The sequence below is a fragment of the Squalius cephalus genome (genome assembly GCF_949319135.1).
Source record: "Squalius cephalus genome assembly, chromosome: 8".
In the NCBI taxonomy this organism is placed as follows: Eukaryota; Metazoa; Chordata; class Actinopteri; order Cypriniformes; family Leuciscidae; genus Squalius; species Squalius cephalus.
The window spans coordinates 27,026,927-27,049,385 of NC_137129.1; the positions used below are offsets into that span (position 1 = coordinate 27,026,927).

At 36.9% G+C, this 22,459-nt stretch overlaps 3 protein-coding genes across 12 annotated transcripts in view; 2 read left to right on the plus strand and 1 right to left on the minus strand.

Moving 5' to 3' along the window:
• Nucleotides 1–22,459, plus strand: part of thrb (thyroid hormone receptor beta) — a 498,010-nt gene that overhangs the window by 81,881 nt on the left and 393,670 nt on the right. For 5 of the 10 annotated variants that reach the window (XM_079878990.1, XM_079878987.1, XM_079878979.1 and 2 more), the window contains exon 2: nt 6,000–6,059. The exons of 4 other annotated variants lie outside the window; for them this stretch is intronic. The gene's annotated coding sequence lies outside the window, so the exon portion shown is untranslated. The remainder of the gene's footprint in view (nt 1–5,999; nt 6,060–22,459) is intronic. One more of the 10 variants, XM_079878988.1, reaches the window with a different exon arrangement.
• Nucleotides 7,882–9,249, minus strand: LOC307162927 (zinc finger BED domain-containing protein 4-like; the record flags this gene model as incomplete). Its single annotated transcript, XM_079878681.1, has 2 exons — nt 7,882–8,983; nt 9,149–9,249. 2 exons carry the CDS (start codon nt 9,247–9,249, stop codon nt 7,882–7,884), a joined length of 1,203 nt encoding a protein of 400 aa, XP_079734807.1.
• LOC307163377 (E3 SUMO-protein ligase ZBED1) lies at nt 11,845–16,276 on the plus strand. Its single transcript, XM_079879404.1, has 2 exons — nt 11,845–13,682; nt 13,880–16,276. Exons 1-2 carry the CDS (start codon nt 12,717–12,719, stop codon nt 14,765–14,767), a joined length of 1,854 nt encoding a protein of 617 aa, XP_079735530.1. The 5' UTR covers nt 11,845–12,716; the 3' UTR covers nt 14,768–16,276.

A 22,459-nucleotide genomic window follows, 5' to 3' on the forward strand; every position in this document is an offset into this window, starting at 1 on the left:
AAATTATACAGATATCTTAATGATATGAAAGATTCGTAAATATTTAACGTTTTGTAGCTGTAAAAACATAATAATGTTACGTTTAATTGTTGCAGATACGTCCATATCATACGTTTCAGCATCTATCCAAACGTACAAAATGTACGTTTTCTATCTTTGAAAATTACGTATTAACAATGAGACCAGGCTGGTAATTTACGGTAGTGTAAGGTGCTGGAAAAAGCTTTAAAATGGACCTGGAAAGTGCTTGAATTTGACCTTGGAAAAAGTGTACGAACCCTGTCTCTGGCACCCTGGATTTCCATAAGAAGATCGCCTAAGTCTCTCAGCTTCCCGTAATCTTTGGTTGATATTCTTGGGAATTCATCCAATCTCTTAAAAAGAGACTTCTCCATTACTTCAGGCGCAGCGTAGCACTCTTGGAGGCGATCCCAGGCCTTTTTTAAGTGCTACATCTGGGTTCCCGACATGCACAGAGCGAATCATTTTGATGTGTTTCACAGACTCTGGTCCGAGTCCTAAGCCAGTAGTAGCATTGCTAAATGATGGCTGCCATGCTAAATAATTTTCAGGTTTATCATCGAATCGGTAGAGACTTGTACTCACTAAATCACGACGAGCCAGGTATCGTGCCAGGTGTTCTGTTTCAGGTGTCACGCTTGGGTTGGATAGTGCATACACAGGCACATATGATGGCGCTGTTGCTTTAAGTGGTGATTTGTGAGAATGATGTGTTGTCTTGGGTTTTGCGGGGTGTCCGTTGTCTCTAGCAGGTGTTGTGTGAAGTCCACAACAAGTTAACAAACGTCAAAATAAGAGTCTGCATGAAACTGAAAGTATACCAAATTAAAAGCATAAAAATTAAACTTAAATGCCTGAAGGGCAGAACATTCATATTCAAGTCTTCTGAAACCATACACAAATGAGGAGAACTTAATTATTGTTGATAGTTGTTCTTCACTGATAATCTCCCCCTTCACAGTCATTCTCAAATCTCTTTTGAACTGCAGTAAATTCAAATTTGGCAAAACTCATTGGTTACAACTCAAGCGGTTCATTGATGTCAGACCTGTCATTTTAAATCAGAATGCAAATGTAAATTAGATTTGAGAGAATAGGAAAAAAAAAATGTGTCTGTTCCTGACACAAATTATTCCAGAAGACTTTAAATATTGTGCAGGAGGAATATGGACAACTTTATTAATGCTACCTTTGTTTTTGTTTTTGTTTTTTGGACAGTTTATTAACTCTCATTGTATGGAAAAGGACGTCATGAATGTTCCACTTATAAAAGTATCATAACAGTAGTCCATATGACTTGTGTTCTTGTTTCATGGCATAACGCAGACGAGTTTATTGCATTTTATAATTTCCATTATAATGTGCAATCTTAAGGTGCGGTCACATCGGGCAAAAAGGTCTATGTCTATTGTCAGTAGTGTAGCAATGCATAACGCACAACTCACACAAACTCCTAAACATGAACAACAGTTTGGAACAACATTAGGGTGAGTAATTAACAGAATGTTCATTTCAGGGCGAACTATTCCTAAGAGTGTTTATTTCAGCTTTTTCTAAGCTGATCTAAATAAGTTGTGTGAAAAACAAGGACTGAGAGGGTAGAGAGAGGCAAAGTAGATACAAAGCATAAGCAAACACGCTGCTTGAGCCAAAAATGTGTGCCAGTGTGCTGGACGGCCTTCAAGCACTGAAGGACAGAGAAAGACAGAGGACAGAGAAGAGCAGAAAGAAAGGATGGATGAATGAGGAAGGAGAGCGGCAACATAGCGACTTTGCTCATGTTGTCAAAGAAATGACTGTAAAAGCCATTGAGAAAATGCATCACACAGACACACATTAGAGCTGTAAGTGTTAGCTGTTCTTTCAGAGGAATCAAACAAGGATCATTTTAACCAATGTATAATGTTGTTTTTGTTTTTTTAGTTAACTACAGTAAACATTGTAAAAAAAAAAAATATATATATATATATATATATATATATACGGAAGAGGATTAGGGCCAGGCAATAATAAAAAAATAAAACCATCTCGAGATTAAAGTCATTATAATGCGAGATTAAACTCGTTACATTTCGAGAAAAAAAGTCGAAATACAATCTTGAGAATAAACTCATTAAATATCGAGAATAAAGTCGTTGTGTTGCGAGAAAAAACTCGTTAAATTTCGAGAAAAAAAGTCGAAATACAATCTCGAGAATAAACTCATTAAATATCGAGAATAAAGTCGTTGTGTTGCGAGAAAAAACTCGTTAAATTTCGAGAAAAAAAGTCGAAATACAATCTTGAGAATAAACTCATTAAATTTCGAGAATAAAGTCGTTGTGTTTCGAGAAAAAAAGTCGAAATGAAATGTAGAGAATAACGCATTCGATCAGTGTTCATTGCATAGCCTACTGATATCAACCTCATCGAGGTTTCGTGGTTTCCCAGGATACCATAAGACACATTATTAATCGTTGTTGGTTGTGTACGCCTCCATCCACAGAATGTAACGACTGTAACCATCTATACAGCGATTAATGGCAATGCTGTACGGTTTTAGTTTATCATAGCTGTCCATATGCCAGAGTGTATTTGGGCCAGCGCAAGTGGCGTCTTCTCAAGCGTCTCCGTCGAAATTCCACACCTTGAGGATCAACAAGTTTAATAATGCGTCTTATGGTATCCTGGGAAACCACGAAACCTCCATGAATTTCATGTTGGACAAAAGCAAGTACATCGCGCCAATTGGACTGATTTTTTCTTCTAAAAACACCTAGCCGACCTAGACCTAATGTTCTATTCTTTGTTACTGAAAGAAAGTCAAAAATATAGATTGTCTAAGTGATCTAACTCTGCCATGTCCTCTATCAGGTTATGCAATGAACACTGATCAAATGCGTTATTCTCTAACGTTACATTTCATTTCGACTTTTTTTCTCGAAACACAACGACTTTATTCTCGACATTTAACGAGTTTATTCTCACAATTACTTCGACTTTTTTCTCGAAATTTAACGAGTTTTTTCTCGAAACACAACGACTTTATTCTCGATATTTAATGAGTTTATTCTCGAGATTGTATTTCGACTTTTTTCTCGAAATTTAACGAGTTTTTTCTCGAAACACAACGACTTTATTCTCAATATTTAATGAGTTTATTCTCAAGATTGTATTTCGACTTTTTTTCTCGAAATTTAACGAGTTTAATCTCGCATTATAATGACTTTAATCTCGAGATGGTTTTATTTTTTTATTATTGCCTGGCCCTAATCCTCTTCCGTATATATATATATATATGAATTTAAAAGTTTAAATATATTAAAAAAATTAAGTTTAGCTACATAAATAAGAGATGCTATTAAAACATCTCTGTGTTTAAAACACTCATTCTCATGAGTCACGAGACAAGGAGGGAGCATGAAACTAGCCTGGGGCGGGCAAGTTTTTGGCACTCGATTGGTTCTTGTATCCTTTAAGCCCAGAAATAGTTGTATACCCATTCTAATACATGATGCACAATTTTCTGAAGTGTGTCTGTGCCATCCAGCCAAATCCAGAATTTTACATCCAGTCCACATGTGCGACCAGTGTTTTTTTTTTTTTTTTTTTTTCACGTTAAACGTGGAAGGGGCGCGTCAATGAATCCGGAATGTGTGGCAGGCCAATGAGTGTGAGAAGAATAGGGAATGGCCACTGTGACTGGCTAATGTGTGGAAGGGGAGGGTCCTAGATATAATCGAGCGCGCGTAAACGTCCGTGGGAAGGAGACGGAGACAAATATCAATGTCACAGACAGACACAGTCGGATGATGATTCAGAGTCAGAGGTTTTATTAGGGGATAAAGGCCTGAACCCACCATTTTCGGGAAGACTGGCTTCGAGAATTCAGCTGGTTGAGGTACTGTAAAGTGACGAACTCCATGAGCTGCGAATGTTGCAGTCGCTACCCCAGAACTGCGGGGAAAACGAAGTTTGCAGACAGTGCAGGCACTTCGCAGTTTAAACACAATACGCTAGTTAGACACATCTCAGCCTCAAGTATAGAGTATGCCGTGACATGTTAATAAATCAAAACACAATGAAAGTGGGAAAAAAGTGCTTCACAGACCGTTTAATAGTTCGAACCAATAATAGACAGCGCAGAGCTCCTCTCGCCAGTCGCGGGCCGATCTCGATTACGCGAAACAGTTACATCGTGGAGATCCAGTGAAGAAATCCATTGCGTTCGCGACTGAATCAATAACATTGCTGCGAGATCCAGTGAGAAATATTCAGATTTGACGCAATTCTCTGTTATAAACCATATCAGATCAAACAGCGCTGACGTGGAAACCAGGAGAAACATCGTGCCATGAACGAACAAGTTATAAAATGCTTTAGGTCCACAGATCAGCAACATTCACCTTGGATTTACTGTAGTAACACTCACTGTAACTATGGTATACTGTGGTTATAACAGTAGCCTACACATCTTTTTCCAGCACTTCAAAGCTATAATATCATATTTAAATGTTATTTTTAATGTGTTGACCAAAACATTTTTTGTTTATCCTTTAAAGATTGTCCCTATTTATAAAACTAAAAGTTTCAAGAAGTAGGAAAACTCACACTTATAAAAAATAAAAAAAAAAGATTAAATTACCATTGTAAACATAGCTGCAGAGGACGCTTATTGGCTATTTTCACTCCCTATTATGTATTTTGTCACTCATTTTGCTTTTGAATTAATATTAAGACATTATGAATGATAATAATTAAAGTTAACCTTATCTATACACCTCAAATTAAGCTCAGTGCTTTGTCATCCCACAGTGCTACCAAATACTTTCTGTAGAACTTAGTAGTGCTGCTGCCTTCAAATGTTAGTCTGGAGCCCTGTGAACTTAAAATAAAACTGCACATTGTAATTTCTGTACGTTAAGTCTATTTATTATCAAAGCATTTGTCAGTAATACAGTTATTTTGGGGGAAAATGTGAATAATTGCATTGTAAGGTGATTTAAGGTGTGCCCCTAAATTTTCTGCTTGCGCTCCTAAAATTTTAAGTCAGGGGCTACAGCGCTCCTAATAAAAAAAGTTAGTCTGGAGCCCTGGGATTATACATGTCTTCTTTTTTAACTTCTCTTCTTTGTTTTCATAGTAATAGTAACATGTATGATTATCATAGCTTTTTCTTTTAAAAGTTTATACATATATTAACACAGACTGAAAACAGATGTTTAATGCTGCAAATAGATCGCACAATCAAAAACTGATTGATTTTGATTCTCACACATAGCTGACAAAAAACAAGAAGGACAATGAACGGCAGAGTTTAAGGTGGTCATTTAAAGTAGAGCCAGTAGTGGATATTTGTGTTTGGATTTATTACTTCATCATTGATGGTTGGCTGGCAGTTGTTAGTAGCCCCAGACAGCATAAGCTTTGTGTGTGAACACGTAGTGGTTGTACTAACATTTCGTTGAGCAGAGTATTCTAGAAATCGATAAGTTCCTTCATACTTATTTGGCATTTGAAAGAAAGCTCATGATTATTGTTGCTAGATTGTTCAAATTGATTATAACATTGAGTGGAATATTTCAGAATTGTACAAGTTCAATGCTCTGATTGGGTGGTTTGGATCTTGTGTAATCTGGCAACACTTGTGGAGGCTCATTAGGTCCTATTGCAATATAATAGAGCTATTGAAAAGAGGGTGAAAAACCATTTTCAGGATAAAGGATCTATGGGCTGGATTAAACCACATGAACGGCCGAATCCATCCAGCTGGCTGCAGTTTGCCCATGTCTAATGGCTTATGGGCCAAATAAAAAAAAGTGCATTAAATCACCACATTATTCGCATTGTTTTGTAATAATATAATATAATATAATATATATATATAAATATATAATTCGGAGTTGTCTACTTTCCTTTGGGCTAAAATTAAGGTGGAAACTCAAAAGAGTTGTTGTGTGATTTTGTATGTTTATGTTTGTTTCTTGTTTTCTCCTTAGGGCAAAGCAAGCGAGGAAGCTCTCATGACAAGATTTAGGGGATGTAAGGCAGGATGTAAGGTGATCGTCTTCTATTTTAGTTTGTTTGTGGTTGCATAATGTCAGCTCTTTTGTGGAGCTCACATGTCATGTGGTGGGCATCGTGTTCAGTGGGAATGAATTTGCCCTGTCTATCATCAGCCGTTGTCATGCCATTTTACTAGATTTGTTTAGAGCAACATTTCTATTAAAGGCAGGGTAGGTAGGATTTTTCTAAAAAAAAAAAACATTCCAAATTTGTTTAACCCTCTGGGGTCTGGGGTGTTTTTGGGGTCCTTGAGATGTTCTGACATGCCCTGACATTTGTGCTTTTTTCAGTTGCTTATAAACATATCAATGGCAAAAAAAAATTACACTCTATTTAGCACAAACAGGACTACCATAATATTTGAGCCACATGTATGTACATGTTTTCATTTTTGAGAGAATAATGTTTATGCATGGTTATTGAAAAAACTAAAAACTAAAGTTTCTGAAATAAGGCCACAAAACACATAGTAAATATGTGCCAATAAGACTTTTGACTAATGGATGTCGTCGCCTAGGGTTTTTTCTTCAAAATGATGTGAAAATCATCCTGCCTAATCATTCACATAAAACGATACATTGATTTAAGTTTTGCGAAACACTTTTAGTTTGGAAAGCCAATATGCGGATGGGGCGTAAACGATCATGCATATTTAGTAGTTCACACCTGATGAGACAATGTCCCTGCATACTTAATGAGCCATTCATTCAGGTGTGTCACCTATAGCTAACTTAAATATACAAGCTTCATAAAAATGATCATTCTAGAAGAAAATTTCAGCTGGCATTTAGAGGCTTTTGCATCTGAACTCTTCATATATATACACCAGTGTTAATTTTGACAGCAAATTCTGATTTAGTCTTAGTCTTAGTCTTTTGAATAACACACCATTTAGTTTTAGTCACATTTTAGTCATCTGAAATCTTTTAGTCTTAGTCTAGTTTTAGTCGACTAAATATCATAAGAGTTTTAGTCTTAGTCTAGTCTTAAGTCTTTTAGTCTTAGTCTAGTTTTTTTTTAGTAGAACAAATATTAGCAGATTTTAGTCGACTAAATCTACAGTCGACTTAGTTGACTTGACTAAATGTGTCCATCAGTCTGTTATGGAATGGTATTAAGGTTTGAATATGCAATACATACACAGATTTAACGGCTGTAATACGAAACATGTATTTTATTTTATTCTTAATGTCAAAAACACTGACCGTAACTTTTTCACAAAAGACAATCTCACATAAAATAAACATAAGGCCTGCTCTCCATGAAAAATATACATGCTCCCTGAAAAAGATATGCATTCTCCCTGAATGATATGCAATGCATATGACATTCTTTCAAGATGAAGTGCAATTAATATTATTGAAATAGACAACCACCTAACTCTGAACTTACTGTCTTCTACTGTCTGTGCAAAATCAAAAACATTAAGAAAAATAAAGTGTAATTCTCAAAAATAATAAAAAGTAATGCCATTGCACAAGGTATCTAAATACAGAAAATGCACTACTGTCACTGTTCACAAAGAAAAACAAAACATATGTGAAAGAAAATATGCATTGGTTGTAATGTCATTGCACACAAAATATTCTTCTGTTAATTCTTCTGTTAATAATTAAAAGAAGTATCAATGAGCTAATATTAATGAGCTCACCTCAAGACAAGTGAATTACATGCTAAGCTGTAATGCCATTATTGCATGGAACAAAAAAAACCCCTCTGCTCTCATAAACAAAAAACAAAAATACAAGATCAGTAACTTTCAAGTTGTGCATACTACTACAGGAAATGCTGTAAATAGCAGTAAATACAACAGTTCTATTTGTCTCTGTTCATTTTAAGGAAAGCACTTCGCTCCAGTGTGACCCTTCCCCTGTTGCGCCGTCCTCTTGTGAGGTCACCTGTGATGCTGAATACCCTCTCTGCAAAAGCTTGAGAAGCAGGCATAGCCAACAAGTCTAACGCAAAAGGTTTTAAACTGTGATAAAAACTGTCACTCTTTGCCAGCCAGAAGTCTGTCCCTGTGTCCTCAGTGATGGGATGTGAAAGTTCTTCCTTGTACTTGATGATCTGCTGCCTGATGCTGGTTGTGGAGGTTTTCTGTTTAGGCCTTGTGGTGCGGCATTTTGAGAGGAACCTAAACACCGGCTGCTTTGAGGATGGCGCTGCTTCTGGTTCCTCAATAACCTCTTCTTCGGCATCATCTTCAGACTGGTCCTCCTGTCTTGTGTGTGGGAAAGTGCATTTGACCACATAGTCTTCTGCCTGTTTCAGCAGTTCCTGGATATTTCCATCAGCCACATCAACATTAACAAGGATTTCACAGACAGTTGGGTTAACAAAGCAGGCAGCTGCTGCAAGTGCTGAGAACTTTTCATCGGTTGAATCTAAGAGGCAAGCAAAACGCTGGTTCAGATTTGATCTCATTTTCTCTGCAAGAGTGACGAGGTCTCTGTACCGAGTGTTCTTTGCAAAGCCAGTTAGGTGGCTCAGCAGATCAAAGAGGGCAGGAACCACTAGGGACATTGATGTGGTGTCACTCTGGAGGGTTTTAGTGTGTTCCGCAAAAGGCAGCAGTAAGTCATGCAATGATGAAAGCTTTTGCCACTCACTAGTAAGCAAATTGTCCCATCCCATGTCATTTGAGATTTGACAGACTGCATCTTTGACTGTGAGGAGTCGTGTGACCATGTTGAATGTGCTTGACCAGCGTGTGGGGCAGTCATTTACAACAATAACACCACACTGGTCCAATAACCTCTGTGTTGCAACTGAGGACTTGCGAAAGAGCTTCACCACAGACCTTGCTTTATCGAGGACTCTTTTGACAGTTGTCTCTTTCTGCAACATGTGGACCACAAGTTGTATGGTATGCACCACGCACGGTGTCCGGTCCATTTCCATGTCCACATGATGGTACCTAATAACAAGAAGAAAAGACAACCAAATAAGTCTAAACCTAATAAAGTGGCTGGTATGTGTCTGTATATATACTGTATATGTATATATGTAGTGTGTGGCAGGGGGAAAATCATTCATGTGATAATTGACTGTCATGTAAAAGAATAAATTAAACATGGCTCACCGCTGGTCATCAATTTCAGAGTCACTTTCCATCGTGGACCCAGGGGAGTCGTCCTCAGAGCTGGTTGCTTCTGCTGTGGTGTTTTTAAAGGCTGCCACCATGTTACTCCCATTGTCCGTTATTACCGTCAGGATCTTCTGCTTTGGTATGGCCCACTCTTGGATACATTTGTCCACACATGCCTTAATAGACTGTGCAGTGTGTGGGTGAGCTACTTGTTCAAGGGCCAACAATATATGTACAGGTTTACTCAGTTCAACACAAAAGTAGCATGCACTTATAGCGAGGAATGAGGCTGTCAGTCCTTTTTTTGTCCACAAGTCAAGGCCAATGGATACTCTCCGGGCAGCAGCCAGTCTCTCTTTGAATTTTTGTCTTTCATGTTCATACTGTGTTTCAATCAAATTGCTCATTTTAGTTTTCTTTGGAACTGTTAGTCTCCTATCCACTATCTCCATCATTAGCACAAAGTCCTCATCTTCAATTGTTGTGAGTGGTAAACCAATCCATCTAGCTATATGGCCTGCTCCTTGGCCTGTTGTTCCTTCGATTCAGTTTTATACTTTGAAGAACATAGGAAAGCTGTAGAGATGGCCTGCTGCTGGATTGCACTAGCAGCACTAGCTTTATTTCCACTTGGCCCATGGTCATCTTTGTGATCATACGTCTTCTGTATCTGTGAGGGTGAATAAAGGGGGAATCAAGTTGTGATTTATTTTCTTTCTTGCCCCAATTTCATCAGATCTCTCTCTCTGTCTTTCTCGCACGCACACACACACGCACACACACACAGTCCAGTCATATACAACACCTCAACATCTACTAACGTTATACTAGTACACATTTGATTCAATTTGAGGACATTGAATATTATACTCATATTAATTCAGTGAGACAATTGTCTAATCATTACAGTTCAGAAGTGGTTTTCTTTAGCTTCTATTTTATTCCAAGTTTAGCGGAAACACGGTGGTTTATCTGATAAAATAACCTTAGCGTGTATGCTTACCTTGGCATGTATTTCTGGATGAGTCGTCTGTAAATGTCGCTTCAAGTTGGTGGTGTTTTTCCCAGCGATTTTTGCTCCACACGGTTTACAGGCGGTCTTGTTGTCTTTGTTGTCATATGTGAAATGTGACCAGATGTCAATTCTTCGTTTTCGTCCTAGACCTAACGTTAGCTCTGACATTTCTGTTCTGTCATTGCCCTCGGACCAGGTGCACGGCAAAACGTTAGCGTGTTGCTAACGAACAAAGTCAACTGAAATCACTCAAAGCTGTGTAACTAAGACTGTGCAACCACAACTAAATATAATGTAAACAACTTAACTGTTGTGAAAACGTCCTCAAAACTGTGCGAATTTCTGCAAACTCATCTTTGTTCTCTTTTCTGTGTAACTGCTGCTGCGTTTGTTTAGCTGTTGCGCTTGCATTTGCCGCGGCTTTTTAAAATGGCTCTGCTGCTTCTGCATAGATCAACCTACCCTCAAAGATTCGCTCTGATTGGATTTCTTCCCAACTGGTCCCACAAAAAGAGTAGTTATGATTGGATCTCTTCTCCATTCGTCCCTCCCATATATTTTCGTCTCATTTTTATTCGTTGACTAAAGTGTCAGTTATATTTCGTCACGTTCTTCGTCATCATATCTGACTTTTTATTTAGTTTTTATTTAGTTTTCGTCCTTGAAAAAGGTTAGTTGACGAATATTTTTCGTCATAGTCTTCGTCAACGAAATTAACACTGATATACACACACACACACACACACACACACACACACACACACACACACACACATATATATATATATATATATATATATATATATATATATATATATATATATACACTACCAAATTGGTTCACAGTTGGAGGCATCGCAATTTTTTTTATTTTTTTTTCACAAATTGTGCTTACAAATTGTATAATATCCAAGGTAAAAATGTCTAGTAATTGTGCAGTTAATTCTCATACTGTATTTTCAGTTTTGGAATATTTATCCTCTCCCCAAATTTGTCACTAATAAAACACAATACAAATTATTTAAAGAAAAAAATTATATTTACTTGTTTACATCTACCTTATAAATATATATTTTTTATTAAAAAGGTTACAATTACAACAACAATTCAAGTGTAATCTTTCTTTTTAAAAACTAAAGTATACAAAACGTATTATTTGATGACTTTATTTTTGATAATTTTTGATATTTTTCCTCATCTCAGTATAGCAATAGAGTTTGCTAAAAGCTGTTCATTCAATACAGCAGTATTTGAAAATCGATAATATTTTGTAAAATTACATTTATATTTGCATTTATGTCAAAACCTAGTCACATTACAAGTAATTAGATGAGATGAGAACGACTGACATCTCGCTCTTTTCTTACAGATTACATGAACTGAGAATATTTGTTTTTTATATAAATTACTTCATTTAAAAGAAGAGAATTCAAGCTTCATGCCTGTGTGTCTGTATGTCTGTTTGACTGAGTATTCGCTGAGTTACAGTTCATTTTCGGACGCGTTTCAGAATGGACTACACTGACAGAGAGAAGGCAGAACTCGCTTCGTGTTTATTTTTCTTTATTTGGCAAAAAGCACAACACTTTGTTTTTATTGTGAGTATACACACAAATAATACACATTTAACAGAATCGATTGATGTATGAAACTCCTATGGAAAATCAAAGTCAACAGAGTATTTATGAGTTTCTTTTACACTGATAAAAAAAAAAGCGACCTGGTATCGCCGGCGATACCGCCGACCTCAGGGGGTTAAACTGTCTTTATATACCAATACATAATTAAAATGTAAGTACTCTGAAAAAGAGAGTATAAAAATCGAGTGTCTGTAGACCTCTCACGACTGTTGTAAACACAGCTAATTATTTCCATTCATTCCACCCCCTCCCTTCTGAGCTCCTTCCAAAGCCACGCCCCCAAAAGACATGAACGCGCGAAGCCAAACGCTCAGGCTCAGCTGGAAGACACATTTATTTACCTGAGACGAGTGGAGAGGAAGGAGCGCAGTGCATGCAGTGACATCATGTCAGAATCGCATGTAATAAAATACCTAACTTTATCACTATAAATATAAACAAATAAGATTTCTTTTAGTACTCACTATCAAGCTAGCATATCGATACTGGTAAAGTTTAAAATATACTTTGTTTGATTCGGTAACAAGCTATATTTATAGGTAACGAGCTATATTTATAAGGCAAAGCTAAAAACAGGTTGCATTGATACACGTTTTTCCATTACCATCAGTTACACTGTGATGAAGGTGAATTTCGTGTAAGATTCATAACGGGTTGCGCGATAATGCCCATTGTCATATCGTCCTATCGTCAGCCTGTAAGATCGACGATACACGATAGTATCGGGGGGAGGGGCAATTTTTTTATTTATGTATTTGTTTGCTTATTTATAAGATCATTTATTTACTTATTAGTCTACTTTTTTAATTTACACTTTTATTTAAAAATTAACGTTATTATTCATTATCACGCGTCACGCGGAATGACACATGGGAAATGAGGACCGTCTATCATTCTGACAAGGAGGATGGAGTTGGTGGGAAAGAAAAATGCGACAACGCCTATTTGGCAATATTTCGGGTTTACGCCAGATGAAAAAGGTGAGCCCGCTGATGTCACACAGGCAGTTTGCAATCTTTGCTCGAAGGTTGTGCCGGTAAAAGAATCACAAACCACAAACATGTATGTACATTTGCGTGGCCACCACCCTGCTGAGGCAGCTAAACTAGCGCCAAGAGAAGGCGCGATTAGCAAAGATCGAAGTCAGCCATCAATCATCGGAGCTTTTGCAAAAAGCACAAAGTATAAAAGAAACAGTGAAAGGTGGGCTCAGTGCACTGCAGCTGTATCGAAGTACATTGCGAAGGAAATGGTCTCCTATCATACAGTCGAGAAAGCAAGCTTTAAAGACCTGCTCCAAACCTTTGATAAACAGTACGAGCTGCCAGGGCGCAAGTACTTCACCGAAACAGCTATCCCAAACTTGTACAATGAAACTAGGGACATCATTGCTAAAGATCTGAAAGCTGTTAACTTCGTTGCTTTGACCACAGACATGTGGTCAAGCATAAACATGACCCCCTATATGTCTGTGACAGTCCATTACATTTCGGAGGATTGGAAGCTAGAAGCAAAATGCCTGGAAACAACATTTATTCCGGAGAATCACACTGCAGAGGTACTGGCAGAGGCGCTGTCAGATGCCATGCAAGACTGGGACATAGAACAGAGTACAATTTCATGCATTACAACTGACAACGGGGCCAATATTGTTGCGGCCATACGAGGGCTCGGATGGCCATGGCTGAACTGTTTTGGCCATAACTTGAATGTGGCAGTGAATTATTCACTACAAAAGGAGAAAACAAAAACTGATCGAGCTCTTGGAATCTGTCGCAAAATTAACGCGGCATTTTCTCACAGCTGGAACAGGCGACGAGAGCTCCGCAAGGCGCAGGAACAGCTAAATTTACCTCAACATATGCTGATAACGGTACATAAATTATTATATTTTATTTGCTTAATATTTATCTTGTGGCACAACCATCTTAGTGAAAAATAAGAAAAATGACATTTTTGTCAGACTAGAAATAATACTTGTAAATCAAATATAATATTATTTAATTATAATAAATGATCACAACATTAACGATCGACACATAATTGTCATTTAATATGTTGTTATTGTAGGATTGTACAACTCGTTGGGGATCAACATATGCCATGGTAGTAAGAATTCTGGAACAGCTTCCTGCCATCAAAAGGGTTTTTGCTGATGACAAGAGCCGTCGAACACTCCCAAACGTGACCTGGCAGGACATTGCTGTACTAGAGGCTGTCAGGGATGGGTTGAAGCCTGTCGCAGAATTTACTGATATATTATCAGCTGAAAATTACGTGACAGTCTCATCTCTGCTGCCCGTGCTGCAGCTAACAAAGGATATCCTGAAGGAGGAGGAGACTGATGTGGAGATGACAGCAGGAATTAAACGGAGGATTTTGGAGAAACTCGACTCGAAATATGACGACAGTACCCTCCAACTAATGCGCAAAGCTACCCTCCTTGACCCACGCTATAAGGGCGAACACATCAATGCCGCACAACTTGATGTGATCAAATCACAGCTTGAGGTTGAGATGGTGGCATACTGGAATGAAAAAAATATGCCACCTGTACCCATAAGAGTGGAGGAGGAAGAAGAAAAAGATGCGGCAGGTACGTCATCAGGTGAGAAACAGCCGGCTAAGAGGATCAAAACACTGGGTCGTCTTCTTGGCAGAGCAAAACCGTCTATGTCCACATCCACACCTGTAGACCAGCGAGCAAAATCTGAAATCACGTCTTACTTACAAGAGGAAGTAATTGATGGTGATGACAAGCCACTGGACTGGTGGAAAGAAAATAGATGCCGTTTTCCTTTAATGGCAAACCTGGCAAAAAAATACCTGTGTGTTACCGCAACTAGCACCCCTTCAGAGCGTGTGTTTAGCGCAGCCGGCAACATAATTACTCCCCTTCGCAGCCTACTCAAACCAGAAAAGGTTAGCCAGCTTGTTTTTTTGGCAAAAAATCTGTAGACGGAAGCATTACTCTTGCATCGTAAACAGTCATATTGTTTTAAATCTGTAAGCAATGTAAGTAACTAAGACTGCATTATTTTAGTTCTTGGTTATTTAAGTTTTTTTTTGTGTTTTTTTTTTTGTTTATTGAAACGTGTTTGGCTATTAGCGACAAGATAAACACTCTTTTATGTTAAATATGTTAAACAAGTTGGAGTTTGAAATAAACCTGCTTTTCATTTTCATAGCCGACTGATTATTGTGCATTTTATTCTGAATACGCATCATACATTTGCGGCTTTTTTTTTTTTTTTTTTTTTTGCTTTTTGTTTATTGAAACGTGTTTGGCTATTCGCGACAAGATAAACAATCTTTTATGTTAAATATGTTAAACAAGTTGGAGTTTGAAATAAACCTTCTTTTAATTTTTCATGGCCGACCTATTATTGTGCATTTTATTCTGAATACGCATCATACATTTGCGGCTTTTTTTCATTATTTTTTTTTTTTTGCTTTTTGTTTATTGAAACGTGTTTGGCTATTCGCGACAAGATAAACAATATTTTATGTTAAATATGTTAAACAAGTTGGAGTTTGAAATAAACCTTCTTTTAATTTTTCATGGCCGACCTATTATTGTGCATTTTATTCTGAATACGCATCATACATTTGCGGCTTTTTTTCATTATTTTTTTTTTTTTGCTTTTTGTTTATTGAAACGTGTTTGGCTATTCGCGACAAGATAAACACTCTTTTATGTTAAATATGTTAAACAAGTTGGAGTTTGCTTTGAAATAAACCTGCTTTTCATTTTCATAGCCGACTGATTATTGTGCATTTTATTCTGAATACGCATCATACATTTGCGGCTTGCAAGGAATATAACGATTTTTAAAAGAGAATCACTCCTCTTTGAAAACGTATTACAAGCGACTTTAAAACTAAATTAAACTGAATTGTACTTTGATAATAATTGCCTAAAAATAATTTTTAAAAAACAACAACCGTATTAAGCCGTATTATCGTCATTTTTATTAGCTATCGTCCATATGGCTGACTATCGTCGATAGACGATAGTATCGTATATCGGCACAACCCTAATATACGGTGTTTTGTGAGTTTCCATGATGAAAACATTGTTGACTCTAATGAGGACTACACTCCGGAGACAAGTAGCCTACCGCTTCGTTGGTTCGAGGATAGGGGTGGGGGAAAAAATCGATTCTTCGATGCATCGCGATGCGGACGATTCTGAATCGATTCACAAATGTCAAAAATCGATTTTCTAAAAAAAAAAATATATATATATTTTTTCTAAAAACGTAATATTGACGGAACGCAAAAGGCGGAACTATAAGCGGCCGTGCAGTGCGCGGACAGTCTGTGGCGTGCACATAACAGAGACGCGCACATACATAACAGACTCATGATGGCTGAGCGCCAAATTCGAACGGCACCTTCTTCGTTAAAAGCTAACGTATGTAAAATTGGCAATTTCATTGTTACCTATTTAGTATTTTTGTATGAGAGCTGCTTTCTGTATTTAGTTTTCACATCAGTACACTGTGTAAACCGATCTGTTATACGTACGTTATACTGCAATATGTGCAATTTCAGTCACAAAAAGTTACATTTTGACTGTGCTCTCCGCAGATGTTCATTCACTTTTTTTGTATAAGCTGTTTTTGATTGTAGTATACAGCAAACATTTCAAGTCATAACTCTTTATTATTTAGTTGTGTATAAGAGTGGCTTTGTATGTTACTAATTGAAGCTACAGTAAGTTGTTCAAAAATGTTCATTTTGTCTTCTTAATGATTAAATTGGACAATTCTCTTCTAGAAAGACAAGGCGTTCAGGTGGAGAAAAAACTTTTTCTTTACCTTGACATGTTTCGACTGCAACCTGCAGTCTTCCTCCACCTGAACACCTTGTCTTTCTAGAAGAAAATTGTCCAATTTCTACAGTATGTTGGTTCTGATCTACTTCCTAAAGGAAATAAGCCTTTCATTTATTTGTTATTGTTTAGTTCAACTTGATGAGTCACAACACAATGTGATGTATTCATTTCTGTGTTCTACAGAACATAAGCTACATACAAATAATTCTGAAGTTATAACTACACGACACAGAAAGTGCTTTGAGTTGTTGTTACTCAATAAAAGAGTTAAGTAATTCAGCAGCTGACTTTTTTTAATACTGCAATCACTTTGTAGTGTATTTTCGTTTACTGTTGTGAAATGGAAAATCAATAATCGCTAATCGAGAATCGTTAAGAATCGAAAATTGACTGTAATCGAATCGGGACTTCAATAATCGTAATCGAATCGAATCGGGAAATCAGACAGATTAACCACCCCTATTCGAGGACAGGTCCGGGGTCGAGGGCGAAGCAGAGGAGGTCGTTCAAGAGTGCGGGCAACCAGGGTCCGAGGAAGTAGTTTTTGCCTTGTTTGCCTTCGCTGACTGAATATGCAGGTGCTTTGAATTTTGAATGCTCTTTCTCTGCCATAATTTTACTCTTCGTAGGTTCCGCGCCTCTCTTGCACTCCTCAAATCAAACGGGTGTGCGCGCATATGGGCAGATCTAGCAACAGGGGTGGTATCCATGGTTGCGAGAGTGAGTGACAGTCGCCCAAACCAATCAATTGTTTCGTCCCGAATGGAAATAATGAGCTGTGTTTATTGCAGATTAAAAGGTCTACAGTCACTCGATTTTTATACTCTCTTTTTCAGAGCACTTACATTTTAATTATGTATTGTAGAGCCCGACCGATATGGATTTTTGGGCACCGATGCCGATACCGATAAAAAAAAGCCAGATACCGATATATCGGCCGATATTATTTATGTGTATATTATAATACAGTAGCAATATTATTTATGTGTATTATAGTACAGTAAGTTTGGACACACTTTACAATTGGTGTGTACAAACTTTTGATGGGTACTAGACCCCGACCGATAAAGGATTTTGAAGGCCGATACCGGTACAAATATTTGTTGGTTTTAAAATCCGATATTCCGATATATCGGACGATATTTTTTATTTTTTTTTCAGAAACGCGCAACAAAACATTAACACATTTCCCTAACATTAGTTATTTGTAGTTATTTATGAGTTTTAACTAAAATAATATGATAATGCATTTTAAAAAGAAACTTGTTTCTTTTATTGTCACAACAGAACAGAGGAACATCAAAATATATTAAAGTTCTGATAAATAAAATGTATAAAAATACAAACTTAAGATTTTTTTTTAAGACTAAACGTTTAGTCCTTTGAACAAAAACAACAATTTCACATTAAAATTGACAACAAATTCAAATTGTCATAATTTACTCTCTCAAGTTGTTTTTTTCTTCTGTTGAAAATAAGTTATTTGGATGAATGTGGGTAACCAAACAGTTGATGTACCCCAGTGACTTCCATAGTATATTTTTCTCCTTTGGAAGTCAATGGGGACCAGCTACTGTTTGGTTACCCACATTCTTCAAACTATTAATATTAGAAAATATTAGAAGGAAATTAATACAGTTGGAACAACATTAGAGTGCCTGTAAATAATGAGATCATTTTTATTATTGGGTGAACTATCCCTTTAAGGACAAGAGGCAATGTGTTTACAATTGCTACTGTCTCTTTAAGAGCTGAGCACGACACGTCTAATGTACACGCATTTGACAAGCAGATTTTCTCTCAATTTTGCCTTCACTTTAGACAACCGACTTTGTTTATGTAAATATTGTGTGTATTTAACAGTATTAGCACAATAATACTCGAAAGATAACTTAGTCCAGTATCCAGGCGCTGGTAGAAAGGCTTTTAGTGCATGTGAGCTTCACATGTACGCGCTGAGAAACGCACACGTTAGAACAGCGCATCAGCATTTAAAATTAAATGTTTAACCGACAAAGCATTAAAGCACATGCACATTATGAACTTTTGTGAACTGCAGTGTTAACATTTTATGTGAATATAGCCTACGTCGCGTTGTTCCGCTTCACTCTCGGCTTATTTAACCGCAGCAAAACTGGACATGAGTCACGAATTTTGTCATCCTTATTTGAGTTAAGAGAACTGATAGGGATGTTCTTTTAATTGTTATTCAAGCAATGTATGTCTCGTGAGTCGTTACCAACTCACCATGAACACACTTCACCGATGATCTCACTCGCAGTTCTCTCTGCCCGACTCTGGCTGGATCAGCAGGTTGCAGAATGTGTGGCGCGTTATACACGAGTGTTGCCAACAGGGACGGTGTAGAGTGCCCTCTGGTGGACTAACTATACAACGTCAACACTCATAACATGGTTGAAGGGTGTTTCGTCCGTTTTTATTTTATTTTTGAAATATTTATTTATCGGCCGTTATAAATGCCGATACCGATAGTTTTGAAAATGCCTAATATCGGCCGATAATATCGGCCTGCCGATATATCGGTCGGGCTCTAATGTATTGGTATATAAAGACAGTTTAAACAAATTTGAAAAAAAGTTTTGTATAAAAATCCTACCTACCCTACCTTTAAACAAATTCTGTTATAATTTATTCACTCTCATGTCATTACAAAACGGCATAGCAGTTATTTTCGATATAATGAAAGTGAATGAATGGTGACCAGTGGCTGTCAAGCTCTAAAAAGAACAAAAAAACACCATTGAAGTGTCATAAAAGTTGTCCATATTAGGGCTGCATGATTTGCAAGAAAAAAAATTAATTGTGATTTTTAAAATGCATATTACATTTTTTGTATTATTATTATTATTATTATTATTATTATTATTATTATTAAATAAAATATAAAAATACTAAATAACAAAAGAAATGTTACAATTGTAATATTTCATTTGAAAATATTTAAGAAAAATAATATTACAATAATAATTTTATTTCACATTACAACTGAAAATGGGGTCGGAGACCATTTGTCTAGAGACCACCTTCCTTTGTGTGTCAGTTATCCCTAAACTCTTAAAAACCTTATTACCTTTTGTTTTACTTATTTGGAAATGAGACATTTGTACCAGTCACACTGTGACATTTTAAATGATACCAAACATGAAAAATACTCTCTGATAATCATTCACATTAAACTTTACATTTTCTTGGGTGAATTAAGGTGATCTGAGCATGAGAGAGAGGGGGTGAGGGAAGAGGGAATGAAATGTAGATTAGGATGACTCGGAGGTGAGACTTTCGTCTCGATAGTGCACGAGTGCTAGTTCAAATGTTAATTTCCAGAGAGGTCCTTTGTCCTCTCAGGGTCTGGTCGCTCTTCGACTGTCCAGCATTTTGTAATTTCTCAATTCTTGCAACTATTAAACTTATTTTGACCAAAAACCACAGGGAGGCCTTAAAGCTTCTCTTTTGTTGAAAAAATGCTTCTGAATACAAGAATGGAATGTTGGTTGGTTCCTGTTTGCATTCCCAAATGCATGTTAAAGTGACCAAAACTGCAAATGCAGAGATAGTTCATTTGGCGCAGAACACAGTGCCATGCTTCACTCTGAAACACTCAGTGCATTTAATTAAATCGCAGCCTTTCGCAGCAATTTTAGAATCTCACTAAGCTGCAATTCTGGCTTCAATTAAGTTTTTGGCTCTAGTCCATATTACTTGTGAGATGTATTCCAAGCAGTGGTGTAGACGGGCAGGGCCATGTGGCACTAGCCCCGCCTGATAACTGATGGGCCCCCAGTGTGCCCCCACCCTTCTACTTGCCTGTCTCTCACGAATTCAAATCACATCTTTCGACTTTCGTTTTAATAATTAACATTTCCCTGATGCTTCTCAACAAAGAATAGTGAGCTACTGCACTCCAAGAAAAAAAAACCAAAAAAAAAAACCATGGAAGGTTATCTATTTAATATACAATGTTTCATCAGTTTGCAAGTTGTCGAAGCGCTTTATTTTGGTATATTGTTTTTCAGTATGAAGATAGACTAAGTTTGCTGTTAACTCCTAGACCTAGATAATGCTAAACATCAGAAAGCACTGTGGCTGAATGTAATACATTTGATGCTGCTTATTTGAATATGATTTAATCTGACTTTTCCTGCTTTTTTTTTTTTTTTTTTGGCCGGTATAAATGCAATATCTTGGGCTGCCAAAGCAAATCGTATGTTCTCTCACGTTATTTAAAAGCCCTAAATATCATAGGTGTCTCAAATATCATATCTCAAGTTCGTGACCATTGCGAATTTAAAGAACGTAAAATGTTGGCCACAGCGAAAGACCATTTTTGACCCAGGAAAAACCCTGTTTAATGTTTCATTGAACAACGAGCAAATCTGAGAGATAAAGGGATAGCTCACCCAAAAATGATCATTCTGCTGTCATTTACTTTCTTTCATGTTATTCCAAGCCTTAGACTTTCTTTCTTCCATAGAACAAAAAATATGTTTTTGTCCAATGTAATGAACGGCAATGGAGACCAAATCAATCTCTGTTTTGATCACCATTGACTTTCATTTTATATATATATATATATATAATATTCTTATACATTGGGGAGAACAAGTATTTGATACACTTCCGATTTTGCAGGTTTTCCTAATTACAAAGCATGTAGAGGTCTGTAATTTTTACCATAGGTACACTTCAACTGTGAGAGACGGAATCTAAAACAAAAATCCAGAGAATCACATTGTATGATTTTTAAATAATTAATTTGCATTTTATTGCATGACATAAGAATTTGATCACCTACCAACCAGTAAGAATTCCGGCTCTCACAGACCTGTTAGTTTTTCTTTAACCCCCTGGGGTCGACAATCACGCCGGCGCGATAGGCTCGCTATTTTTCTTATCAGTTCAAAAGAGACTCAAAATACTCTGTTGACTTTGATCTTGCATACAAGTTTCATACATCAATCGATCCTGTTAAGTGTGTATTTTTTTGTGTGTATACTCACAATAAAAACAAAGTGATGTGCTTTTTGCCAAATAAAGAAAAATAAACATGATGCTTTCTCTCTGTCAGTGAATTCCATTCTTAAACACGAATACTCAGTCAAACAGGCATACAGACACACAGGCATGAAGCTTGAATTCTCTTCTTTTAAATGAAGTAATTTTTATAAAAAACAAATATTCTCAGTTTATGTAATATGTATGAAAAGAGAGAGATGTCAGTCGTTCTCATCTCAGCTCATTATGTTTTAATGTGACCCCGCCCACGGAGAGCACGCTCTATTCAAACGCAAATGATCTGAGGCGATCCATGCAAACCTGTGAAACGCCCACATCAGCTGTATAACACACACCGCGAGTTCACTTTCAGACTCATGTACTTTATCGATGCTGTGAGGAATAATACTATCTTAATAATAATCCTGGAAAATTTACCTCAGAAGTGCTGGAAGTTTCATTTCGAGGAGCAACAGATCCAGCTGAGGAATAGGTCAGTTTCTTTATTTGCTTTGTTCTATTCACAGTAGTGTCTGTACGCAAAAAGACTGTTTAAATATGAATCGCGTTTCTGTGTGTGAATGAATGAACGCACAGATGCGTGCTGTTGTGTAGCTACTACAGCTGGCACAAATACTGTTTCAAAATGAATCGCATTTTTGTGAGTGAATGAATGAACAGCTTTTACCAAACTCTATTGCTATACTGAGATGAGTAAAAATCGACTACAAAAATCAGATAGATTATAAAGTTTTTACTGTAAAATACTGCCACATCAAATAAGCTTATAATGTTGC